General features: G+C 38.3%; 1 protein-coding gene across 1 annotated transcript; it reads left to right on the forward strand.

The window, feature by feature from the left end:
• The first annotated feature begins 4,682 nt into the window (after positions 1–4,682).
• Positions 4,683–21,944, forward strand: PRPF38A (pre-mRNA processing factor 38A). The gene is made up of 10 exons (XM_054573101.1): positions 4,683–5,021; positions 7,570–7,729; positions 9,643–9,764; positions 11,380–11,465; positions 15,744–15,854; positions 17,852–17,964; positions 18,550–18,576; positions 18,677–18,774; positions 19,248–19,296; positions 19,874–21,944. Exons 1-10 carry the CDS (start codon positions 4,892–4,894, stop codon positions 19,914–19,916), a joined length of 939 nt encoding a protein of 312 aa, XP_054429076.1. The 5' UTR covers positions 4,683–4,891; the 3' UTR covers positions 19,917–21,944.
• Positions 21,945–23,112: the final 1,168 nt, after the last annotated feature.

Consider the following 23,112-nt stretch of genomic DNA (forward strand, 5'->3'; position numbering starts at 1 on the left):
GTATTATTCCACTTACATTAAAGGGGAAAAAAAGTGTCATTTCCCTGACTGGTGTGGCTCGGTTGGTTGGTTCAGTGAAAAGGTCACCAGTTCGATTCCTGGTCAGGGTAAACACTAGGTTGTGGGTTCATCCCCAGTCAGGGCGTATATGAGAGGCAACTGATTCATTTTTTTCTCTCACATCAATGTTTCTCTCCCCCTCTTTCTCCTTCCCACCCCCTCTGTCTTAAAAAAATTTTTTTTTTTAAGTATCACTAACCTGTATTGCTTTGACAGTTGTTAGATGTTAGGGGTATTATTGTTTGCAGCAAACAGGTCCTAGATGTAAGTACGTATTTTGAATAGCTGAAAAAAAAAAAAGCTTTATTAAAGTACATGGGAAAAGACATTTTTGTTTGAAAAATCCAAACACATATGCCAATCCTCTTTAAAATTTGCAAACTACAATCTATTAGTCCTAATAATAATTCCGACCTATTATTTTAGTTTAAATAATTAAGAAAATAATCCTTATATAAATGTCTAACCACTATGCTGTCACCTAAAACTAATACAAAATAATTGACATATAACAATAAAAGAAAGAAAGGGAGGGAGGGAGGGAGGGAAAGAGGAAGGGAGGAAGGAAGGAAGGAAGAAAGGAACGAAGGAAGGAACGAAGGAAGGAAATAAGCCTTTCCTCTAAATTCAATGCCTTTCCTATGGAACTAAAATTTGACAAGATGGTGGTAAACAATTTTTTTTTAAAGATTTTATTCATTTATTTTTAGACAGAGGGGAAGGGAGAGGAGAGAACCATCAGTGTGGTTGCCTCTCATGCACCCTCTACTGGGGACCTGGCCCACAACCCAGGCATGTGCCCTGACTGGGAATTGAACCAGTGACCTTTCGGTTCACAGGCCAGTGCTCAATCTAGTAAGCCACACCAGCCAGGGCTTAAAAATTTTTTTTCAAATCCAGTCTGACAAAATTACTCCAAAATACTGATAGTGGGACCAATAATTGCAGTTTATGTTAGAAACAACAGAATTAGAATAGTATTTTAAGATCCTGATTAAACCAGCTGGTTTCCTAAGTCCAGTAGCGTTATGTCCTACATAATACTTGAGAACATTTTGATCAATAAGGTTTTCTACTTTAAAAAAATTATTTTTAAAAAAGATTTTATTTATTGGTTTTTAGAGAGACAGGAAGACAGGGAGAAAGAGGGAGAGAAACATCAATCAGTTGCCTCTCCTACATGCCTGACCAGGGACCAAGCCGAAACCCAGGCATGTCAGCGACCTTTCACTCTGCAGGATGACACCCAACGAACTGAGCCACACTGGTCAGGGCTAAAAAAAAGTATTTTTTAGTATACCCTGTGGAAACTAATTAGCAAAAAGAAGGGAAGATATTGAGTCATTAGTCAGTATACAGCTTACAAATGATACCTGAATGACTGCCATTAAGAACATCAATAATATAATTCACAACACAGTACTATTAAAAATTGATCTAATTTCAATCAAGTACATTCTAGAAATGAACAAACAGCAAAGAAGACTGAGTAAAAACAAGGAGAAGATTGTGCTCAAGTAAAAAGTGAATATAGATTCATATAATCTTTTGGTAAAAATTAGCAAAAGTATTTGAGTCTCAATAAATGTTCAAGGAAATATATAACACTAGCTTACCTTCAATATTTGTTTCTTTTAATGGATGATATAACACAGAACTGTGAGAAGCAAACTTGGAACTTTTCACCTTTCCACAATGAATCAGGAAAAATAGGCTCCTAAGATACAAAATATGCAAGTAAATCATGTTATTCCTAAGCTCTGTCATTAAAAAATATTGGAATATTACCAAGAGTGCTTTGCAGCAAACTAGTATCTTTCAGCAAACTTTCTACAACTCTTAAATAATTGAACTATAGGATAAATAGCCTGATTTGTCACTTGGTCTATGATATTTGATCACACTGGCACAATGATCTCATTCTTCAAACCAAAAGTTAGCGTACATAAGGACCACCTCCATACCAATAAGGTATTCATGTCCACTAAAGGCATCAAATCTATGCTCTCAACTCTTTTAAATCCAGACCATATTTTAGCTTACTATAGCAGGTATCCTTCAAAACCAAGTTAAGATAAAATTTAACATTCCTTTTCTAAGAGATTATGAGCTGTGTTCAAGGAGACTAGTATAGTAGTTCCCCTTATCCCCAGGGAATATTCAAAGGCCCCCCCCCAACAATGGATGCCAGAAACTGTGGATACCCAACCCCATACATATATACTGTTTTTTCCTATATATACATGCATATGATAAAGGTTCACTTATAAATTAAGCAGAGTAAGAAATTAACAATAATAAAACAGAACAACAATGTACTGTAATATGTTATGTGAATGTGGTTTTTCTCTCTCAAAATATCTGACAACGTAGCTGGCCCACGTATGGGTAGTATATACAGCTGGATATGCTGGATACAGGATGAGTCAAGTCCTGTGTGGAACAGAGCAGGACAGTACAAGAGTTCACTATGCTACTCAGTACCATGTGCAATTTAGAACAAAGGTTTTATTCCTGAAGTTTTCCATTTAATATTTTCAGGCTGTTGAAAAGTTCAGACTGTTTAGTTGAAGAAGGTAACTAAAACATTGGAAACTGAAATTGCAGATGAGGAGGGGCTACCGTATGGGCATAATGTGTGCAACTGTGGGTGATTCACCCTAGGTTCAGCAAGCAGAGACTATAGGAAGGACGACTCTCTGGGCCTGGACTACATACCCTGCCTCACCTGGGTCTATCACTCTGCTCCAGGCCTCCTGTTAGTGCCCACAAACTTAGGTATGCTATTCTCTCTTTTTGCAAATCTTTGTAAGGATGGCTCAGGTCTCAGTGGCAATGAAACTTCCTCAGACACCTTCACTGATACACAATGGAAAGTTATCTACCTCTGTCCTTCATACTGCCCCTCAAGAGTCACATTCCATTACACCACCTTATTATCAAAGCAATAACCAATACGTTACTTTTTTATTTAGTGTTTCCCACATTCAAATATTGACTTCCAAAAGGGCAGAGATGTTCGGACTTTGTCTATCTTATTCATAACTGCATCCCCAGGGCCTTGGTTAGGACTTGGCACATAGATGAATGAACAATGAATGAGCAAAAATGATTAGGGCAATACCAAGTGTGGTAAGGATGTAGAGCAGCCAGGACTCTCATATACTCCCAGAGGACATGTGAATTATCAAAACCATTTTGGAAAATTCGCATTATCTATTAAGCCTGAATGTATGCATAGCCTATGTCCCAACAATTCCAATACAATATACCCAAGAGAAAAAACATACCTATCATCAAAAGACATGAATCAGAATGCTCACAGCAGCATTATAAAGCAATGAAATTAAGTAAAATACAACTGCACACAAAGTAGGGAAAATCACTCAAAATAACAATAAAGAAATCAGACATCAAAAGAATACATACTATATTGATTCCATTTATATAAATTCAAAAACAGGTAAAAACCTATGATGTTAGAAGTCTGAATAGAGGGTAACTTAGGTAACTGAAAGGGAGCATAAAAGGGTATTTCTGGGATGCTGGTCATGTTGTTTATTGATCTAGATGCAAGTTAAACGGGCACATTCTCTAAGAAAACTCACTGACTTGCTATTTCTAAAACTGGCAGATTAGCTGAAAGAGATTATAAAATAGACATTCAAACAATAAATAGTCATTGAGCTGCATATTTATGATTTGTGCACCTTTCTGTATGTATGCTATTTTTCAATGAAAAGTTCAAAAAATTTAGCAGGAGTCCTTCTGAAGAGGCAGCATAAGGAAATCATAGATGTCAGGCCTCTGTACCATTTTCTGACTTTCTTATTCTTGACTCGGCATTTCTTCCCTTGACCTATGCAAGAGATCTACACAAGTTTCTGGGCACAACTGCTACGTCCGTAAAATGGTGTAATAACTTCTGTTGCTCCTACTTCCCAGTGGTGCTTGCTACATTGTGGCTCAAAGGCAGAAAAGATGCGCCCCTTAGTAAAGGCAATCTAGAGAGAAGGTATGGTTGAGATCATTACTGAGTCTCAGGGCTCTGTGCGCAGAAATGCTCAAGCTTCTCTGTGTGGGCTTCCGGCTTCCCCACTGCAAACTCACAGCCCCTGACGGAGCGGGAAGCCTTTTGGCAATCGGGATGTGGGAAAGGAACGCTTACAATGGACTTAGAATGATGCTTTGCACTTAACAGTCATTTAGTAAATATCTGCTGAATTAACCAATGCCTGAATGAGTCTACAAACAACTTCCTCTGTCCCCGCGATTCAGGTCCTCCAGTCCGTGGGACGCCACACTTGCGGGAAGCTGAAGCTTCCCAAAGCTAGGAGCAAGCCCTCCACTTCCCACCGTCTCCGCTTCAGGAGCTCGTGGAGCCGAGTAACTCTCACCTGAACCAGCTGGACTCCTCTTGCAGCGAAAGGGCCGCAGACTGGGGCGGAAACGGGATCTCAGCTAGGAATGGAAGGAAGGCGAAGAGAAAATTTCGCGCCAAACGCCGTGGCCCCGCCCCCATGCTGTCTCCACGTTGCGTCACCAGTCAGCCCGCCCTCCCTTCCCGCTCTCCTAAAAGGGGGCGTATGACGTACGTACGCCAACGTGCAGTGGCCATCATCGATTCTATCGGCGCACCCGTTTGCGGAAGGAAGTTCCTCAAGCTGCAGCGTTTCCGATTTCAAGATGGTCGTCTGAGCTATTTAAGTGAGACTTCCTCCACATTTCTCCGTTTGTGTGTGTGCGTGTGTGTGTGTGTGTGTTTGTGTTTTTAAACCTGGATATGACGCACTAAAGGATCCGACGGAAATAGAACTGAAGGCGTTCTAAAATGGCGAACCGTACGGTGAAGGATGCGCACAGTATCCACGGCACGAACCCTCAGTATCTGGTGGAGAAGATCATTCGGACTCGAATCTATGAATCCAAGTACTGGAAAGAGGAGTGTTTTGGACTGACGGGTGAGTGGTAGCGCACCGACCCCACTGTCGGCCGCCTTGTGGCCCAGTTCTGACTGGGCGCCGGTAGGATTGGACCGTGGGCGTGAGACTGGAAGGAATCTGTCATTCAGAAAAATATGAGCCCCTCGGATATGCCTAGACTTGTGTTGGGCTTTGGGCGCACAGATGATAGGGTCTTATTACGAATGGTGTCTCACATGGGTTCTTCGAGTCGTTCCATATTGAATGATAACTTGCGGAGTTTCAAGCAGTGTTGAACTCGGGGACCCCAAAAGTCTTCAAGGAAACGCAACATTCCCGGAACCATATTCATGATCTTACTATTCTCAAATGTGAACCATTTGTAGTATTTCCTCCCCGGGTCCTGACATAAATATCAGTTCTTGAGCGAAGTCTCCTAGGTAGTCTTTTAATCTTTGTTCGAATTCTGGCTCCTCTTTTTACTATCTCTGTTACTTCATTGAGCCGTGTCTTCCTCCACTGTGAAACGAGTGTAATACTCACCTCAAAGAGTTGTTCTAATGATTAAATGCAATAATGTATATTCAGAAATCACTGGTACTGGTGGTGCTAGTTTTTACCACTATTAAATATTGTTCTATTACACTGCCGCCAGCACCACGAGCTGTGTGTCCGCGAACCAGTCCTATTGTTGCTCTGAGTCGCTATAAAATTTTATGGTCAGGTAAGGTTTACTTTTTGGCCCTTTTCTCATTACAGAGTTCTCTCCTTGGATGATCTCCATAACACAGTTACATACTATATATGTAGGTGCCTTCATATTTCTCTCTCCAGCCCAGATCTCTTCCTGAGATCTTAAATCTCTTAATTCCAAGACATGTCAACTCACTAGTTCAAAAGTGAACTCAGGACCTTATTTTCCTCCGTTAGGCAATGTTTCCTTGTATATTTTCATCATATTCTGCATCTTCATTTAACTACTCATCAATGCATTCTGACTTTTCAGGCTGTAAACTCTGTAAAAATAGTAATTGTGCCCCTTTTCTTTATCCCTCTATCTCTGTCTCTAGTAGGTTGTCAACTGTAATGTTATATAAATTAATACAGAATTTATCCTAAAGGAACTTGAAGTCTGATATACAAAAATTTTCCATTAATGATAGGTAACATTTATTACCTGCTATATGTCAGGTAAGTATTAGTATTTATTTGTATTGTCTCATTCGATTCTCACTATAGCCCTTTAACTTTTTGCCTTTATTATTTAAATTTGAACTGACAAGCTCAAAGAGAGGTGAAGTGACTTGTCCCAGTTCATACAGCTAGTGTTTGATTTTGACAACATTGGAAGGTTATTATCCCCATTTTGTAGATGAGAAGAGGTTTACACACTGTATGTGGCTATTGAAGAGTTGTTAATTGTGCACTTTTTTTTAATATTTTATTTTTTTTAGAGAAGGGACAAGGGAGAGAGAAAGAGAGGGAGAGAAACAACATTGTGTGGTTGCCTCTTGCATGCCCCCAACTGGGGACCTGGTCCACAACCCAGGCACGTGCCCTGACTGGGAATCTAACTGGCCATCCTTTGGTTCACAGGCTGGTGCTCAATCTACTGAGCCATACCAGCCAGGGCTGCTTTTTTTCTTTTGTGAACGAAAAAGGGGCTCTGTAATAAATCTGACATGTTCAGTGGCAGAAGGTAACCCCACAGTGTGCTCCAATCATAAATTCAGAATTGGGCAAGTCATTGTGGATAGTCATGCCCCAGGTCTGTAACTAATTTAGTAAAAGTTTTAACTTTGTCTTAAGCAAGCCCTTCCCATTGTTCTTATGCATCTAGTTTAACACACCTTTGAAATGTCAGAGTGTGCCTCTTTTTCAGAACACATAATCAAGTTAACTATCCTTTAATGCAATTCAAGATTGCCCAATGTCATGTAATCTTCTTTAGTTCCCTTCCTAATTCTAAATGTATAAAAAGAAATGCAAAGCTGTCATTCTCCAGAGCATTTGAGATCTTGCTTCCTAGTATATCAACAGTTTGGCTCAGATAAGTTCATAAAAATTCTCTATGGGTTTAGACATTCTTATATCTCACTCTTAATTCCAAATGTAGCTATTTTCTCTACAGTAGGATGATTACAAGAGTAGACTCTGAAGTTAAACTACTTAGATTTATATCCAGCCTTGCTACTTTCTGCATGTGGACCCTGAGCCAGTCACTTAACGTTTCTTAGCCCTCATTTTCCTTAGCTGAAAGCAGAGGCAGTGCTAGAACCTACCTCAAGATTTGTTGTGAAGATTAACTAAAATGGTATGAAATGTTTAGCTCAGTACCTGGCATATAGTAGTTGGTATCTGTTAGCTGCTATCATCATTATCTATGATATTGATGATATCTATGATATCTATGATCTATCATATTATCATAATATGACTGTTAATGCATACTTGTTCTCCTAATGTTAAACTGATGAGTATTCAGGAACACAAAACCTTGAACTAACTTCTCTTCATTTCAAACCCAGAAAAGCTTAGCCCTAAAATTCTAAGATGCCATTGTTTTTGTTTTTGTTTTTGTTTTTAGCTGAACTTGTAGTCGATAAAGCCATGGAGTTAAGGTTTGTGGGTGGCGTCTATGGTGGCAACATAAAGCCAACACCCTTTCTGTGTTTGACCTTAAAGATGCTTCAGATTCAACCGGAGAAGGATATCATTGTTGAGTTTATAAAAAATGAAGACTTCAAGTGAGTGAAATGTTGACTAGCTAATACAAAACCTTGTATTTCGGTAGTCCAGAATTTGACTTTGGTTAAGAGGAATGATAAGCTATCTCATTTCCACAAAGTTCTACTCTAGGATTTTTGCTTTGACTCTTGAATTTGTATTTTGTCTGTGTTGATGGAATTGATCTTTACTTTTCCCATCCTGGTAACATCCCCAAGAAAAGTATTTCACAAAGCCACTGGTTGCTCAAGGGTGAAGAAAACAACATACTATGGGAAGATAAGAGGGAAAACTTTGGTGTTAAATATAAGTTCATGTCCAGACTTTGGTTACTTATTAACCGTGACCTTAAGAGAAGTAACTCAGTTTTCTAAGTTTTACTTTTTTCACTATAAAATGGAGACAGCAGTATCAATTCGGTATTGATGTGAGCGTTACATAAGGTAGTGCTATAAGTCTAACAGCACAGTATCTGCTGCATAGTAAACATCACACATGTGAGCTGCTCTTATTTTATTATCCATTCTCAAGGAACTCACAGACAAGTATGAGAGACATACATAATAATAGTTTACCCTGTGTTCTAAGAGATTTACCTCTTAGAACACATTTAAATAATAATTTAACCTTCACAACCCTGTGAAATTATTATTCCCATTATAATAGGGGAGGAAACTTATGCACAAAGAGGTTAAGTAATTTCCCCAAGGTCAGACAGCTAGAAAGAGGCAAAGCTGGCTTCAGATGTTGTATTCTTTGCTACTGTATTATGTAAGTGAAGATTTGAATGGTTAGTTGGATATAAGAGAAAGGGAAAAGGAAGGAATCTTAAACATGAACATCTAGAAAATATCTAGCTTTTATTAGGTTCTTACTATGTGCTATATGCATGCTTAGTACCTTACACATTTCCTTCCTTCCTTCCTTTCTGAGTTTAGAGGGGGAGAAAGAAACATCGATTTGTTGTTCCACTGAATATGCATTCATTGGTTGGTTGTTGTATGTGCCCTGACCAGGGATCAAACCCACAGTCTTGGCATATCAGGACAGTGCTCTAACCAACTGAGCTACCTAGTCAGGGCCCCATATTTATTTCTTCTTTTCTTTCTGTAAGGGTTGTTTTTGTTTTTGTTTTTAAAGATTTTACTCATTTATTTTTAGAGAGGGAATGGAAGGAGAGAAACATCAGTGTGTGGTTGCCTCTCACATACCCCCTGCTGGGGATCTGGCCTGCACCCCAGGCATGTGCCCTGACTGGGAATCAAACCAGTGACCCTTTGGTTCGCAGGCTGACCCTCAATCCACTGAGCCACCAGCCAGGGCAGGGCCACATATTTCTTACTTAATATACCATGCCAACAAATTAGGTGCTATTATCTGCATTTTACAAAAATTGATAAAGCAAATAATTTGCCCGATGTTATAAAGTTAGTAAGTAATGGAATCAGAATTTGAAACAAGATGACCTTAAATTTTTTTTTCCAGAGTAAACATTCTGCTGCCTAGCAACAATCTATATTCATGCCTATGTGTATTCTTTTATTGTTAGTAAATATATCTTACATTTTCTGTACTTAAATTCCGTATCTCATTTGATTCTTAAAATAATCCTGTGAGGTATATATGCTCTATCTTAGTTTTGCAGATTCTGTAATAGACTCTGAAAGTTGAACAACATGTCCCAAATTCCCACAGTAAGTAAATGGTAGAATGAGAGCTTGAACCCAGGTCTGCATAATTTACCTCTTTCTGTTTTCCCATGCTGCCTCCAAAATTGCAGTTCTCTCATCTGCCAAAGAAAAGAAAAAAAATTGTTTATCCAGTACTGTCATGAGAAACGCCAGTTGTAAAATTCAGGAACTTTTTAGGGTGAACTTTTATAATCTTTTAGAACTCTTTATGAACTGTTGTTTCATTGTCATTTATCTGTCAGGTATGTTCGTATGTTGGGAGCACTTTACATGAGGCTAACAGGCACTGCAATTGATTGCTACAAGTACTTGGAGCCTCTGTACAATGACTATAGGAAAATTAAAAGCCAGAATCGAAATGGGGGTGAGTATGTTGCCATGTGATTGAAACTTCATCCTTGAGCTAGTTTTTGTTTCACAAATGTCCCTGCCCTCACATTGTCATGTACATTATGTGAGTGTTCCCCTTTCTCTCTCATGGGGAGAACTCCATTAGTCTGTTAGCTTCCTGTTGGCCTTAACCAGACAGCTGTGTCTGTCCACCTTTCCAACTGCATCTTATATTAATCCCAGCCTTCCATCATGTGCTCCCTCTGCACGTGCTGCATCCCGTAAGATCTAGCTCTAGAATGATCTCCATAAAAGCCTTCCCCAAACCTCCCAAAGTTAGTTTTCTATCTGTTGTATCTTCACAGTTCTTTCTACTGGCTTCTCCTCTAGCACTATACTTCCCACTGCAGTATACAGACTGTGTACTTACTCATATTTATGTAGCAGCCCCACTAAAAAATAATAAGTATATCCAAGAAGTACAGCTCCTGTTACAAAGAGACACTATTAGTGGTAAATTGGGGTACTGTAATCAAAACTCTTTCTGGCTTAGTGTCATAAAATATTGGTAACTTTTTTTTCCTTTCCCCTTCCTACTGCTACATGTATCATTTAGCAGTAGAAGGTTAAGAATTTGGAATTATACTTTAAACTTTTGTTAACTTAATAATTTAGTCATTGAATAAATACATATTAAGTGCCAAGTCATGCCAGGTACTGTGCTATGTATTGAAAACAACATGATGAACAAGATATATGTTAACTAAACTAAGATAGGGTTTCTCAATCTTTGGCAACTTGGGCCAGATAATTCTTTTTTGGAGCTGTCCTGTGCATTGTAGGATATTTAACAGTACCTCTGACCCCCACTTGCTAGAAGTCAGTAGCACTCCCTACCCTAGATATGGGGAGCAAAATCACCCCTTGTTGTGAACTATTGAACTAAAATAATGTTTAGAAATTCTGAAATTGCTCCACTTACCATATAAGATACACGTTCTTTATTTAGAAACATAGTGGTTCATATGAGAAATTACACTTTAGTTATATGATTTATTCAAGAACATTACCCCTATACAATTCACAGCTATTTCTGCTTGCTTTTCTGTTCGTTTCTTCTGCTAATTGGGACACCTTCATTTATCCCATTATCCCCAGCTCCTAAATGAGGCCTGGCACATAGATGGTCTCAGTGAGGCGGGTTGAATGAATGAAGATAGATGGTGACGACAGGGCTTCAGAGGGCTGTAGTTTAAGCCCCATTTTGACAGTAGTCCCTTCTGTGTAATTACCACACTACAATAGCTTTACTAATGAAAGAGCAGCAGTAGAGAAATCACACTTTTACTTTTTGGGTATCTAAATTTATTTCCAAGTTACATGAGCTTATGATTTTTAAAAGATTTTATTATTATTTGGGGGGAGGCTCAGAGTGGGGAAGGGAGGGAGAAGGATGAGGAGAGAAACATCAGTGTGTGAGAGAAACAGCAATTGGTTGCCTCTCATACACCCCCAACTGGGGACTGGGCCTACAACCCAGGCATGTGCCCTTACCAGGAATTGAAACAGTGACCTTTTGCTTTGCCAGCCAACACTCAACCAACTTGAGCCATGCCAGTCAGGGCCTGAGCTTGTGATTTTTCTTTCAGAGTTTGAACTGATGCACGTAGATGAGTTCATTGATGAACTACTACACAGTGAGAGAGTCTGTGATATCATTTTGCCCCGCCTACAGGTAAGATACACCCTTCTACCTTCCTAAAGTAGGCAGACACACACATACATTAAGCCACTGAAACCGATGGATATCAGGAGTCTTCTTAATAAGTAGTTTTTAAAAGATACTTTATTTATTTGGTGGAGGGAGAAAAAGAGGGAGAGAAACATTGATGTGAGAGAGAAACATCAATTGGTTACCTCGTACCTGCCTTGGCTGGGAACCAAACCTGCAGCCTAGACATGGACCCTGACGGAAAATGGAACTGGCGACCTTTTGCAGGATGATGCCCAGCCACACCACACTGGTCAGGGTGATAAGTAGTCTTTATGTGAATGAAAAAGATAGGAGGCGGGGGTTAGAGGAAAGCAGGTCATTTGAAGGGTAGGGCTTTAAAAGTGAACTAACACAAGAAAACTTCATTCTTTAAAATATTATATCAAGGAGATTATAGCTAGGGTAGGTTTTTTTAAACTTTAATACTTTAATGTATTTTAATAGGAAACTTACAGGAACAGCACAGAAGACAGACAACATTAAAAACATAGTTGCTTGTAGAACAACTCAGAAAAGTAGAGTGAATGGATAGAACCTACTGTATGATAAGAATGCTCTGAACACCATTTAGTTGCCATCAAAGAGAAATTTACTTGTTTGGAAAGAATCCAAATGCTGGCATTGTCTAGAAAAATTTAACACGTTTATTTATATTGTTACAAAGTTGAACTGCTGAAACTTGTTCACTGAAACATCTTGACTTGCATTAATGCTTTATGTCCCCACATTTATATTTAAAAAATTCACACACAAATGAAAATGGAAAAACTGCCAATACCTGATTTCTGTCTCCTATTTTCCACTTGCAGTCTTATGCTTAGGTGACTTTTGACCCCATGGGAAAAAAATAACATTCAGAACTACCAATAACAGGAAGAAGAGAGTTTTTTTTTTTAAAGAATGAAGTTTCCCATTATAGTCGATTCTTAAGCACGTTCTCCACATATGCAGCATGCTAGCTGGATGTCTTTTGGCATAATTGTTACACGTTTGGCATGGATAACACCCAGGTTGGTGTCTTCAAAAAGGCCAAGCAGATAGGCTTCACTTGCCTCCTGCAGAGCACCAATAGCTGCACTCTGGAATCGTATATCTGTTTTGAAGTCCTGAGCAGCTTCTCGCCCCAGGTGCTGGAAGGGAAGTTTGCGAATCAGGAGTTCAGTGGACTTCTGATAACACTTAATTTCACAAAGTGCCACAGTACCAGACCTGTAATGATAAGGTTTCTTCACCTCTCCAGTAGAGGGCGCACTCTTGTGAGTGGCTTTGGTAACCAGTTGCTTCCTTGGTGCTTTACCACCAACCGTTGATTTGTGGGCAGTATGCTTTGTAAGAGCCGCGGTGTAGAGACCTCTTAATCTCGTTCTCCTTTGACTGGAGCTCAGCGAGCTCAATTTCTTTAACTTTTTAAGAAACTGTTCTCAAACTTACCTTCATATAAAAATTCAACATATAAAACAGATAAAAGGAGGATCAGAAGTGGGATACTAAAACCTTAACCCCTAAGATAGCACTGTAATCATCCTGCCTCCCTTTCCCAGAGATAAATGATTGTCCATGCAACATCTTTCAGGAATGACAAAGAGTATGATTTTAAAACTGTTAAAAATACAAGTGGAAAACAGATACAGTAAGTAGCTTAAAGAGAAAGGGAATGTGGAGAATTCTAAGGGGAGAATGGAGAGATGACTGAATAGTGAATTAGGAGACCTGAGTTTCTGGGTTGTTATTACAGCCGACCAGCTGTGAGACCTGGTCTTATTTTCCCATTTATAATGTGGAAAAATTAGACTACTTAGTGGCCTTAAGTTGCCTTATGGGACTGTTTTAAGGCTACTGAAAGGAATAAGAGGTGACAACCCTACATATCCCAACCAGGGTAGCTCCTTTTTCTTTAAGTTACATATTGGGTTTAAGAGAGAGATTTCGTTTGAGCAAAGGGGTTTTTTTAAATGGATGTAGTGTATTAAGGTGTAATTGACATAAAGTACATATGTTTAAAGTAGTACAGTTTGGTGAGTTTTTACACGTGTGTATACCCTTTAAACTATCACCACAATCAAGGATAGTGAACATAACCCCAAAGTTTTTTCTTCTATACAATCCCTCCCCTCAGCTCTTAGCAACTACTGATATGTATGCTACCTGTCACAATAGTTTGCATTTTGGAATACAGTATATTCTCACTTTTTATCTTCTCAGCATAATTATTTTGCAGTTCATCTGTGTTGTTGCATGCTGAATGAGTGCCATCTCTCTCCTGTTCCTTGCTGGCTACTGTAGGCTATGTCGTGAAGAGAATGAGATGTCAAATCAGAAAACCTGCTTTTGGTGCCCAGTTCTCACATTATCTCATTATGGGCTACATTAGTTATTATCACTATTATCTGCTCTTATCTTTGGAAATACTGCAAAAAATGTAATACTTGGGATTGCAAACAGGTTATAGCAGCTAAGTGTTCTAAAGCCCAGTCAGCTATAAGCAGTCCTACTGATAAAAATGAGGTTATCTGCATGGAGTTTAGAAGACTACAAAACAAGCCTCACTCAGGAGAAATTGAAATAACTGATATGTATCACCAGGAGATGTGGTCTAAGTATGGGCCTCTTACATGTTCTGGATGAAGTGGTCCTTAAGAATACCTCTTGTTCTGATCCTGTTATTAAGCAACCCATAGGTAATCAGTTTAGTCTCTGATGTGCCCTGGCATTGGCAAGGAGCTGCCGTGGAATGAATTTTAATTTCATCAAACACAAATGCTGTGAATTAATATATTAACTTTAGTAACTTCCAACTCTGGTGAGCATTAGGTATTCTGGATACCCTGTCTGATGCAGCCTTAGATCCCCAACTGTGATGATTCTGTGACTGGAAAGCACTTTTCTGAAGGATTGACTTCACTGAGTGGCATCTTTGTCACATTTCTCCCAACTTTTATGTAATTTTATTAGGAACGAATGAGACCTAAGTAGAATACAAATCTTACTATTTATTCTAGGACTATCCAACATTCTTTTACATACTTTGCACAAGGAAATGAAAAGGGATCTTATGACCCAGCCAGTCCATTTGGCAGTTTGAACTTGCCTTTACCTTTCAGGTCCTTAGTTACTTGATAAGCACTGCTAAGCCACATCTCAGAAGGTAGACCTAGATGAATTGTTTGTCATGTGCCATGTTAAAAATGCATGATTCTAGACAGTTCTCTGAATATTCGGTGTAATAGAGAATTGGTGCTACTTTAAAGCAGGACCTAAGGCATTCTTCAGCCCCTAAACTGGGCTGAGCCTCAATAGCTCTCGGGATAGATACTGATCTGAGCCCTTCCTGCACAACCATCAGCGAACACGGTCTTAGCCATGAACTTAAGGCCCTTATGTATGCAGTGCACATCTTTTTTAATTCAAGGTTACACCTATCCTGGTTGATAATCCTAGTTACCTTAGAGTATAAGACCACAGGTAATAGAGCCAACAGAAAATGGAGATGGTCCCTTCACCTTTGTATCTGTTTACAGGGGAACTTAAAAGACTGTGTAAATTTCAGGAATGTTAAACTCCTTAGGACAATCTTAAACTGTCTAGGATATCTTTGAAATGAAATCATTGGATTGGACAAAAAGGTTTTTTTCCCCCAGGATGGCTCTAGTAGCATAGTTGTCTTTTAACTTCATTTGAAACAGTTGTTAGATTGTATTATGACAGCTGTCATATCAGTGTGCTTTTTTTAAAAAAAAATCAGTGAATTTTATGTAGCCATTTTAATATTGAAGATGGAAGAAAATTCACATTTTTGGCATATTATGCTTTATTATTTCACGAAAGGTAGAAACTCAACTGAAACAAAAAGAAATTGTGTAGTATGTGGAGAAGGTCCTTCAATTGATCGAATTTGTCGAAAGTGGTTTGCAAAGTTTCATGCTGGAGATTTCTCTAGATGATGCTCCATGGTAGGGTAGACAAGTTGAAGTTGATAGCAATAAAATCAAGACAATAATTGAGAATATCAGTGTTAAACCACATAAGAGATAGCCAACATACTCAATATCCAAATCAGTAGTTTTTGGTGAAAATGAAAAATGTGTCTTTTATTTTACAGAAACATCTAAGTGGATTTTTGGCCAACCTAGTACTTCAGCTGTTCCTCCATAGTTTTCCTGTCAATCTCAGAAGCCCAGTGTTGAGGCTTCACGACACAGGAAATAGCAGGGCCCCCTAATACTCTTGTGTTTTCTGTAGAAACGCTACGTGCTAGAGGAAGCTGAGCAATTGGAGCCTCGGGTTAGTGCTCTAGAAGAGGACATGGATGATGTGGAGTCCAGTGAAGAGGAGGAAGAGGAAGATGAGAAGGTCAGGTACCTGGGAGCTTAAGGATGGAGGAGAGGTAGTTATAGGAGATGAGAAGGGTGCCTTTTTGCTTTTGATAATTTTAACTTTAACAAAAAAACACAGTATTTTGACAATAACAGTATGGGCTGTAGAGTTAAGTAAGCCTTGGCTCACATCTTAGCTCTGCTATATAAAGTGGTGTAATCTTGTGCAAATTATATAACCTGTTTTCTCTTCTGTAAAGAATATTGATATCTTTTTTAGGACTATCAGTGAGTATTAAATGAGATGATATACATAAAGCCCTTAGCATAGTATTGGTACATTATAATTGCCTAAGTATGATAGCACATAGTCTTTAAAGTGCTATTTAATAAAATATTAAATGAATTATGCTATTAAAATACATACTTGGGACAAAAATAATTCTGTTTATAATGGAACCATCCTAAGAACTAAGCCTGGTTTAGAAAAAAGAAGTGCCTATTGCATGGTCACATTCTTTCATATTAGTTACAATGATAAAAAGTTGCAAACAACTAAGCTATAAGGGGGCAGTCAAATAAACTAACACATCAGCTCACCAGACTATTAGGCAGCCATTGAAACTGTCAGGAAAAGTATTCAATAATGTGGAAATGTTTGTGGTAAGTCAAAAAAGTCTCTAAAATATTTGTAATTAAAATTAGAGCAACAACGTATGTACAGAAAAAGGCTGGGGGGGAAATATAAGAAATGCTGCCTTATCAATGCTGAGACATTACAAATGGAAGTGTTGCTCTGAGCCATCAGTCTCCCTTAAAGTTTAGTGCAAAAGGAAGCACAATCTCTCATGAATTCAAAGCCATACAAAGCTGAGGTGTTTTTCTGTGGTGAGTGAACCAAAAGTATCTTTATGGAAAGTTTTAATCACATACAGTGGAGAGACTGTGCCTCAGTTTACCTATCAGCCTAGCTTCAACAGTGATCAACTCTCGGCCATTTTGTTTTCTTTATCAATTATTAAAATGAGTTGATTCTAGAGTATCTTATCAAGATGATAAATGTCCTTTTGTCCCCAATAACATAGTGAACTCATGGATTTAAACATATTTGATATATTTTGAACCATTTCTGTTCCTCTTGATGCTCAAATTGTCCTTTGGCCAGTGGGGTCCATCATCTTGCCTCACATATATAGATTTGATCATAGCAGTTTCAACCTTGTGGCTTTGTGATATGACAGTATATTCTTTTTTAAAAAAAATTTTTTTTTCCATTAACATTTATTCCCCTTACACCCTCCTCCTTGCCAGAGTCACCACAGTGTTGTCCATGTCCATGAGTCTTTTTCCTTTTTGCTCAGTACCTCTACCCCTTACTACCACCACCTCCCCACCCCCACCCACGAAGAGCTGTCAGCATGCTATGAATCTGTCTCTATTTTGCTTGTTAGGTGTTTGTAAGATTCCACATATGAGGGAAATCATAGAATATGTTCTAGTCATATCTTAATAGCTTCTGCTCCCAACCTGGAATTAGCCATTTTCTAAGGAGCCCTTGGTCCCATTTACTGAGATAGGATATTTAGATACCACAACTTAGTGCTTGTTGCTATGTGTTTGGTCACTGTTACTAGACCTTTATAGCTGGCTGATCCTAGGGGGAAAAAATTTTTAAGATTAAAAGTATACTATGAGTTTTATTTAACCCTAACGATCTTGTATCTGTATCTCCTTTTTCGCATTGGAAAGACAACTTCTTAAGGAATTAAATGTAATTTACCTACCTCTCATTGCTCTAAAAAAGTCCCAAAATAGTGGTACCAACACTCAAACAATAATAAGAGTTATTGCAAAGTTTTTTATTTGGAATTTTTTTCTCCTCAGGGTTATCCCTCTATGTATTTAAATTAGTTTTTAAAATCACTTGAAGTTTTAAAATCATTTGAGACAGGATGGCCAGGGGAATGTAGCAATGTTTCTAGATGGTTCTCTATAAACCTGTGCTCATCACTGATCCATCCATCTCATTTCCAGTTGGAGAGAGTACCATCACCTGATCACCGCCGGAGAAGTTACCGAGACTTGGACAAGCCACGTCGCTCTCCCACACTGCGCTACAGGAGAAGCAGGAGCCGCTCTCCTAGAAGGTGAAGGTCCTTTGCCTCTTCCAGGAAGACCTTAAGCTTTGGACTTCAGGGAAGGGAAAATGCCAGTCTATGGAGAATATTTGCTTGGCCAATATTGCTGAAAAATACCATCCACAAAACCTCAGTGGCACACAAAAACCATTTATTTAACTTCACAAGTCTGTAGTCAGTGATATAGGTGGTCTTGGAGAGGCAGTCTTGTTTTTTATTCATGTTATGTTCACTCACCTGTTTTGCAGTCTGTTGCCAAGTAAAGGATAGGCTTAGCTAGAATGACTGGGGTAGTTCATCTCTTCTCTATGTATATCTCATGCTAGGCCACATTAGGTATGTTCTCGTGGCAGTGGCAGATTTCAAGAGCAGACGCGCCCAATTATGCACATTTCTTTCCACTGTATCCTTATTGATATGTAAACATCCCATTGGCCAAAGCAAGTCACTTGGAGTGGTAGGATGCTAAAAAGTTACATGACTAAGGGGCTGGATAACAGAGAGATGGGTTAAGAATTAGAGCAGTATTTGCAATCTACAACATCTAAGGCACCTACTTACCTAGGCTCTTTTGCCTGTTTTCTTTCCTAATAGGCGGAGTCGGTCTCCCAAAAGGAGAAGGTAGGCCTTTAGGGATTTGTAATGAAGGATAGGAATTTGGGGAGGGGGACTATTTTGGTTATATTGTCACATGTGGGAGCATGACCAATCATTTCCACAGCCCCTCCCCTCGCCGAGAAAGGCATCGGAGCAAGAGTCCACGACGTCACCGCAGCAGGTCCCGAGACAGACGGCACAGATCCCGCTCCAAGTCCCCAGGTATAGTATTTGGGCCTTTTGCTATTAGTTTTAAAGAAAATGTAATAGGAGCAATTAACCTCCTGCAATACTGGAGGGCTTGTGTTACTGCTTAGAAGAAAAGGAAATGGACTTAGAATTTGAAAATCAGAGTTGGCATCTTGACTCTCACTTGTAAGCTTTGCTCATATGACAATGAGTCTGTTTCTTCACCTGAAATTTTAGGAGTAAGACCTAACAGAGTAGTGGTACTTAACCAATGTGATATGTTTGTGTTATTAGTCATAAAGCCTTAAATGCATATGAAGTGGCTTTAGTCTCCTCTCCCACCATACATGTGCCAGTTGAGAGAGGTGCTACCAAACAGAGGTGGTCCCTAGAATAAGGTTAAAAAAAAAGTATTAAGGCAATGGAAGGGATTATAGGAGGTGAAATTGACAGTAGAAGAGTAGGAGAGTAGAATCTCATTCATCCATTGGCCTTTTCTTCCCCAGGTCATCACCGTAGTCACAGACATAGGAGCCACTCAAAGTCTCCTGAAAGGTATGGACTGATCTTTCCTTTAAGACTTTTGGTCTTTATTCAGAAATTAATGCCCCAATCACAACTAAATTTGACCTGAAATTTTCTTGTTTTGATGGGGATATTTAGGAATTCTCCTTCATTACAGGATAAAAATTGGCCTGTTTTCCTGATAAATACTAAAATGATGTTTTACTTTTCCTTGTTGGATTTGTATCTTTGGATAGTGGTAAGGGTATATGAACTTTCGTCTCAGGAGACCTGGACTTACACCCCAAATTTTAACACTTAACAGGGTGACATTGGCCAAGTTACTTGTATTTGATAAGCTTTCATTAGAAATGTTTATATGCTATACACTGTTAGGTTAACTCAGTCTTTCAGAGGTCATTTCCTCAATGGTAAATTTGGGTAGTAAGTTATGTTAGCTAGACTCATTGTGTTGTTTTGAGACATAAAAACACTAGGCACCTTAATAAATATTGGGTATCATCTCGGTCCCCATCAGTATCACCGTATCTTGGTTTTCCTCAAAAGTCCCTCACTAGCTCCTTGAACAGCTGTTAAATTTAATAATTTGTATGTGTTCCCATTTCAGATCTAAGAAAAGCCACAAGAAGAGTCGGAGAGGGAATGAGTAATGGATTCAGTTTGGATTTAGTCCAAATGGCCTACTGCAGATACGAAGGCATCTCTCTATGTAGAAGGATTAAGATCTACTTCTGGGGCAGCTATGAGAATATTTTTAGTTGTTTTTTTTTTTTAACACCAAAAAGTTTCTCCACCTTTTTTTTTTTTTTAATGAAAGAGGTGCTGAGTTTTATATCTTTTTTTGAATACTATTCCATGTATGAGGGATAATGCTCCCCAAGGGCTGCTTTTGACCCCTTTGTACAACCAACATTGAGGATTTGAGGATGTAACCCACCTAGTGATCCTTTTTTTATTAAATTTAAAACACCCATTTACCATCTTTCTATAGTTTAGTTTTTGGGTTGCTCCATCACTGGAGCTGTTCTGAGAATCCTAAGATTTGTGCAACTACTATTACATTCAAAGATCAAGTTAGTAAAACATACTAGTGCCAAGTGTTTTCCCCAGCAGTGGCAAGTGATAGTAAACATGAAAACTGATTAGCAGCAGCTTTGTAAGAAAATAATGTAAATGTAACGCTTCTTATGGCTTGTTTTTAACCCAGCTGCATCAAACAGTTCAACAAAAAGTAAAATTTAACCCCTTTTTACAGGATTCTTAGAGTGTTGTTTCTTCTACACAAGCCTTGAATTACAGATTGAGATGTTTAGCCTTTATTCTACGAGAACTGGCATTCCAATCTAGCCAATAGCAGTAGACAAGATTGAAAAGGTTTGATGAAGAGAAATTAGCACCACTCAGGGTTCTGACCTGAATTGTTGGAAAATAGTGCTATTCACAAAGCCAGAAAATATAGCTGAGAGAGACCAGGTTTTACCGGGGCAGTTAGTGAGAGTTGTGGTAGTGAGAATGATGCATTCAGTTTAACTTAAAAGTTTAATTTGAGACAGCTATGGTGTATCTAGACAAACCCCAGACAGTTGGAAATACGGACTGGAGTTGAGCATAGTGATCTAGCCATGAACTGACAATGTTTAGGTAATTATGGATGTGTAGAATTAGACATTGCCCAGGGATTGTGTGTATACGTAGGGAAAAACAACAATCACAGGCAAGAGCAACACTGGTGAGAAGAAGAAGTGCAATCACGATTAAAAACTGAAATGAACCATTCAGAAAGAATTAGAAGAGGTCTAAGGATGCAGGAGGAAAGTAAGGACTCAAAAATATTCGTGAGCATTAATAATCAAGAGGGTATCACAATCTTTGCTAGAAAAGACTTACCTTCCTCCTTTAAAAATGGAAAACTGATTGAATGGCTTCCTGCAGCTCTGGTCCCAGCAAGAATTCTGAATACCAACTGCCTCAACATAGGATGGATCCAGTTTCCTGGGAAGCCGTATCTGGTCACAGAATTCATATTCTATTGCTTGTTTGAATGGAAGGATTTTTGCAGCAATTTTAAGTTATATAGGTATAATGCTTGTGATTTCAGATTCTCCAGTGACGACTCTTGGTGACACTGGCTAATAAAAGTCCACCAGAGCTATTATGGTTTATCATACAACTATATGTGATTGCCTTTAAAAATTAAAATAAGCACCTCTATTTGCATTTGTTATAGAGTCTCAGCAGTTATTACCAGTGATTTAGGTAGAAAGAAATGTCTTTTGGCTTCATAACCTATGGACCAACCAAGTCATCATCTAGTATATTGTTAAAGTATTTATAAAGTTCACTTTAAAATGAAAACTTTTAAATGTCTGTCTTAAAAAACCCGAACAATTTTTAGTAACAGAAGCAAACCTACACAAACGAACTGTCAAGTGAAAGCATATTTATTAGGCATATCATAAAATCTGGACTAAAATGGGGCACCACAGCCAACCTAACCCATAGCAGGAAGCAGCTTGTCCCTCTCTTGTTAGTACAAAGAAAATAGTGGGATGTGATGAACATCTATCTGGAGGTTCTGATAAATTAGATTTGCAGAAGAGATGGAGCTTAAGGGCCATTTCTGTCATTTGCTGACCAGCCTAGTAAATGAGGCGCTGGAACTGTAACTTTATAACTGACTTTGGCCTATAAAACACATTTTTTTGCATTTTATCTATACTGAAAAAATTCTTACTCCTTATGCAAAATGCATTCTGATATTTCCTATATAGTATCAGTTTTTAATGTTGGGTGCAAACCACTAAATCAATTTTATTTCACACAATTTGAATTATACTGCCTTAAAAGCTTTGCTATTGGGCACAATAACTTCTAAATACTAAAAAATGAAGGGAGAAAATTGTTCTGAGGCACAGACTGCTGGATTTGGTGAGAGGTTTATAGTATTAACAACCAAACTTAAAGTCCCTTTCTACTTTCAGCAGATCGACCTAAATTTAAATAAGCATAAAATAATCAGAAAACAATGATCACAGGTGCTGGCCACTCCCCTCAAAAGGCTGAAGTAATAAGTTCTCCAGACTTAAAAATGATATAGCAAAACGGTCTGTTTTTAAAAATGCAGACAAAATTAAAAAGATTAAAGGATCAAAAATTGGCAGAGTATAAAATGAAGATGTGAAAAACTTGAAACCTTATAAAACAATATAAAGGCAGTGAAAGAATAGGCTGGAGAAAATAAAAAATGGAGAGTAATAAAAGCTTAAGGTAATAAAAAAATCCTGCATATGCCTGACATTCCTGATGAGAACTGAGCAAATCACAGTTTAAAAAATTCAAATAGAAAAATTTCCTGAAATAATAAAAACAATTTACCAAGAAATACCCTGATAAAGGTGAGGAAGAATATCAAATCATGTATAGTGAGGAACAAAATCAAGGTCTCAGATCTTGTACTTCATGAGGCAATGAGTGTGCCAGGAATTTGATACCCAACCCAAGTTGTCTTTAAAATATAAAGGGAGTAGGCATTCTCAAGGATGCAAGAACTTAAAAGTTATTTGGGAAAGATCTGTGACCACAAAATTAGCCCAACAAGAAATGAATCAAATTATGGACTTAGGAAAAGAGGAGCAAAAGGAGTGGTAGTAAACATCTTAGAAACTTGCAACAAAAATAATGGGAAATGATTCAATATTCAAATTAAATATTTGAACATTGTCTAAATAGGAATAATATAACCAGGAAGCAGAGAAACTCAGTAGTGTGCTAGTTTCATTTTTCCTAATAGGAGCATATACTGTCTCTAATTAAAATATACGTGACACTAGGAATAAAATGATTCCA

This window comes from Pteronotus mesoamericanus, unplaced genomic scaffold (assembly GCF_021234165.1).
Source record: "Pteronotus mesoamericanus isolate MK-2021 breed Mesoamerican mustached bat unplaced genomic scaffold, CSHL_Meso_final contig_105, whole genome shotgun sequence".
Classification (NCBI taxonomy): domain Eukaryota; kingdom Metazoa; phylum Chordata; class Mammalia; order Chiroptera; family Mormoopidae; genus Pteronotus; species Pteronotus mesoamericanus.

Bases quoted from the DNA above. Each gene is read 5' to 3' on its own strand.
- PRPF38A (XM_054573101.1), top strand. From the start codon at position 4,892: ATGGCGAACCGTACGGTGAAGGATGCGCACAGTATCCACGGCACGAAC. The intron at 5,022-7,569 runs GTGAGTGGTAGC...TTTTGTTTTTAG, and splicing joins GGAGTGTTTTGGACTGACGG to CTGAACTTGTAGTCGATAAA. The intron at 18,577-18,676 runs GTAGGCCTTTAG...TCATTTCCACAG, and splicing joins CGGTCTCCCAAAAGGAGAAG to CCCCTCCCCTCGCCGAGAAA.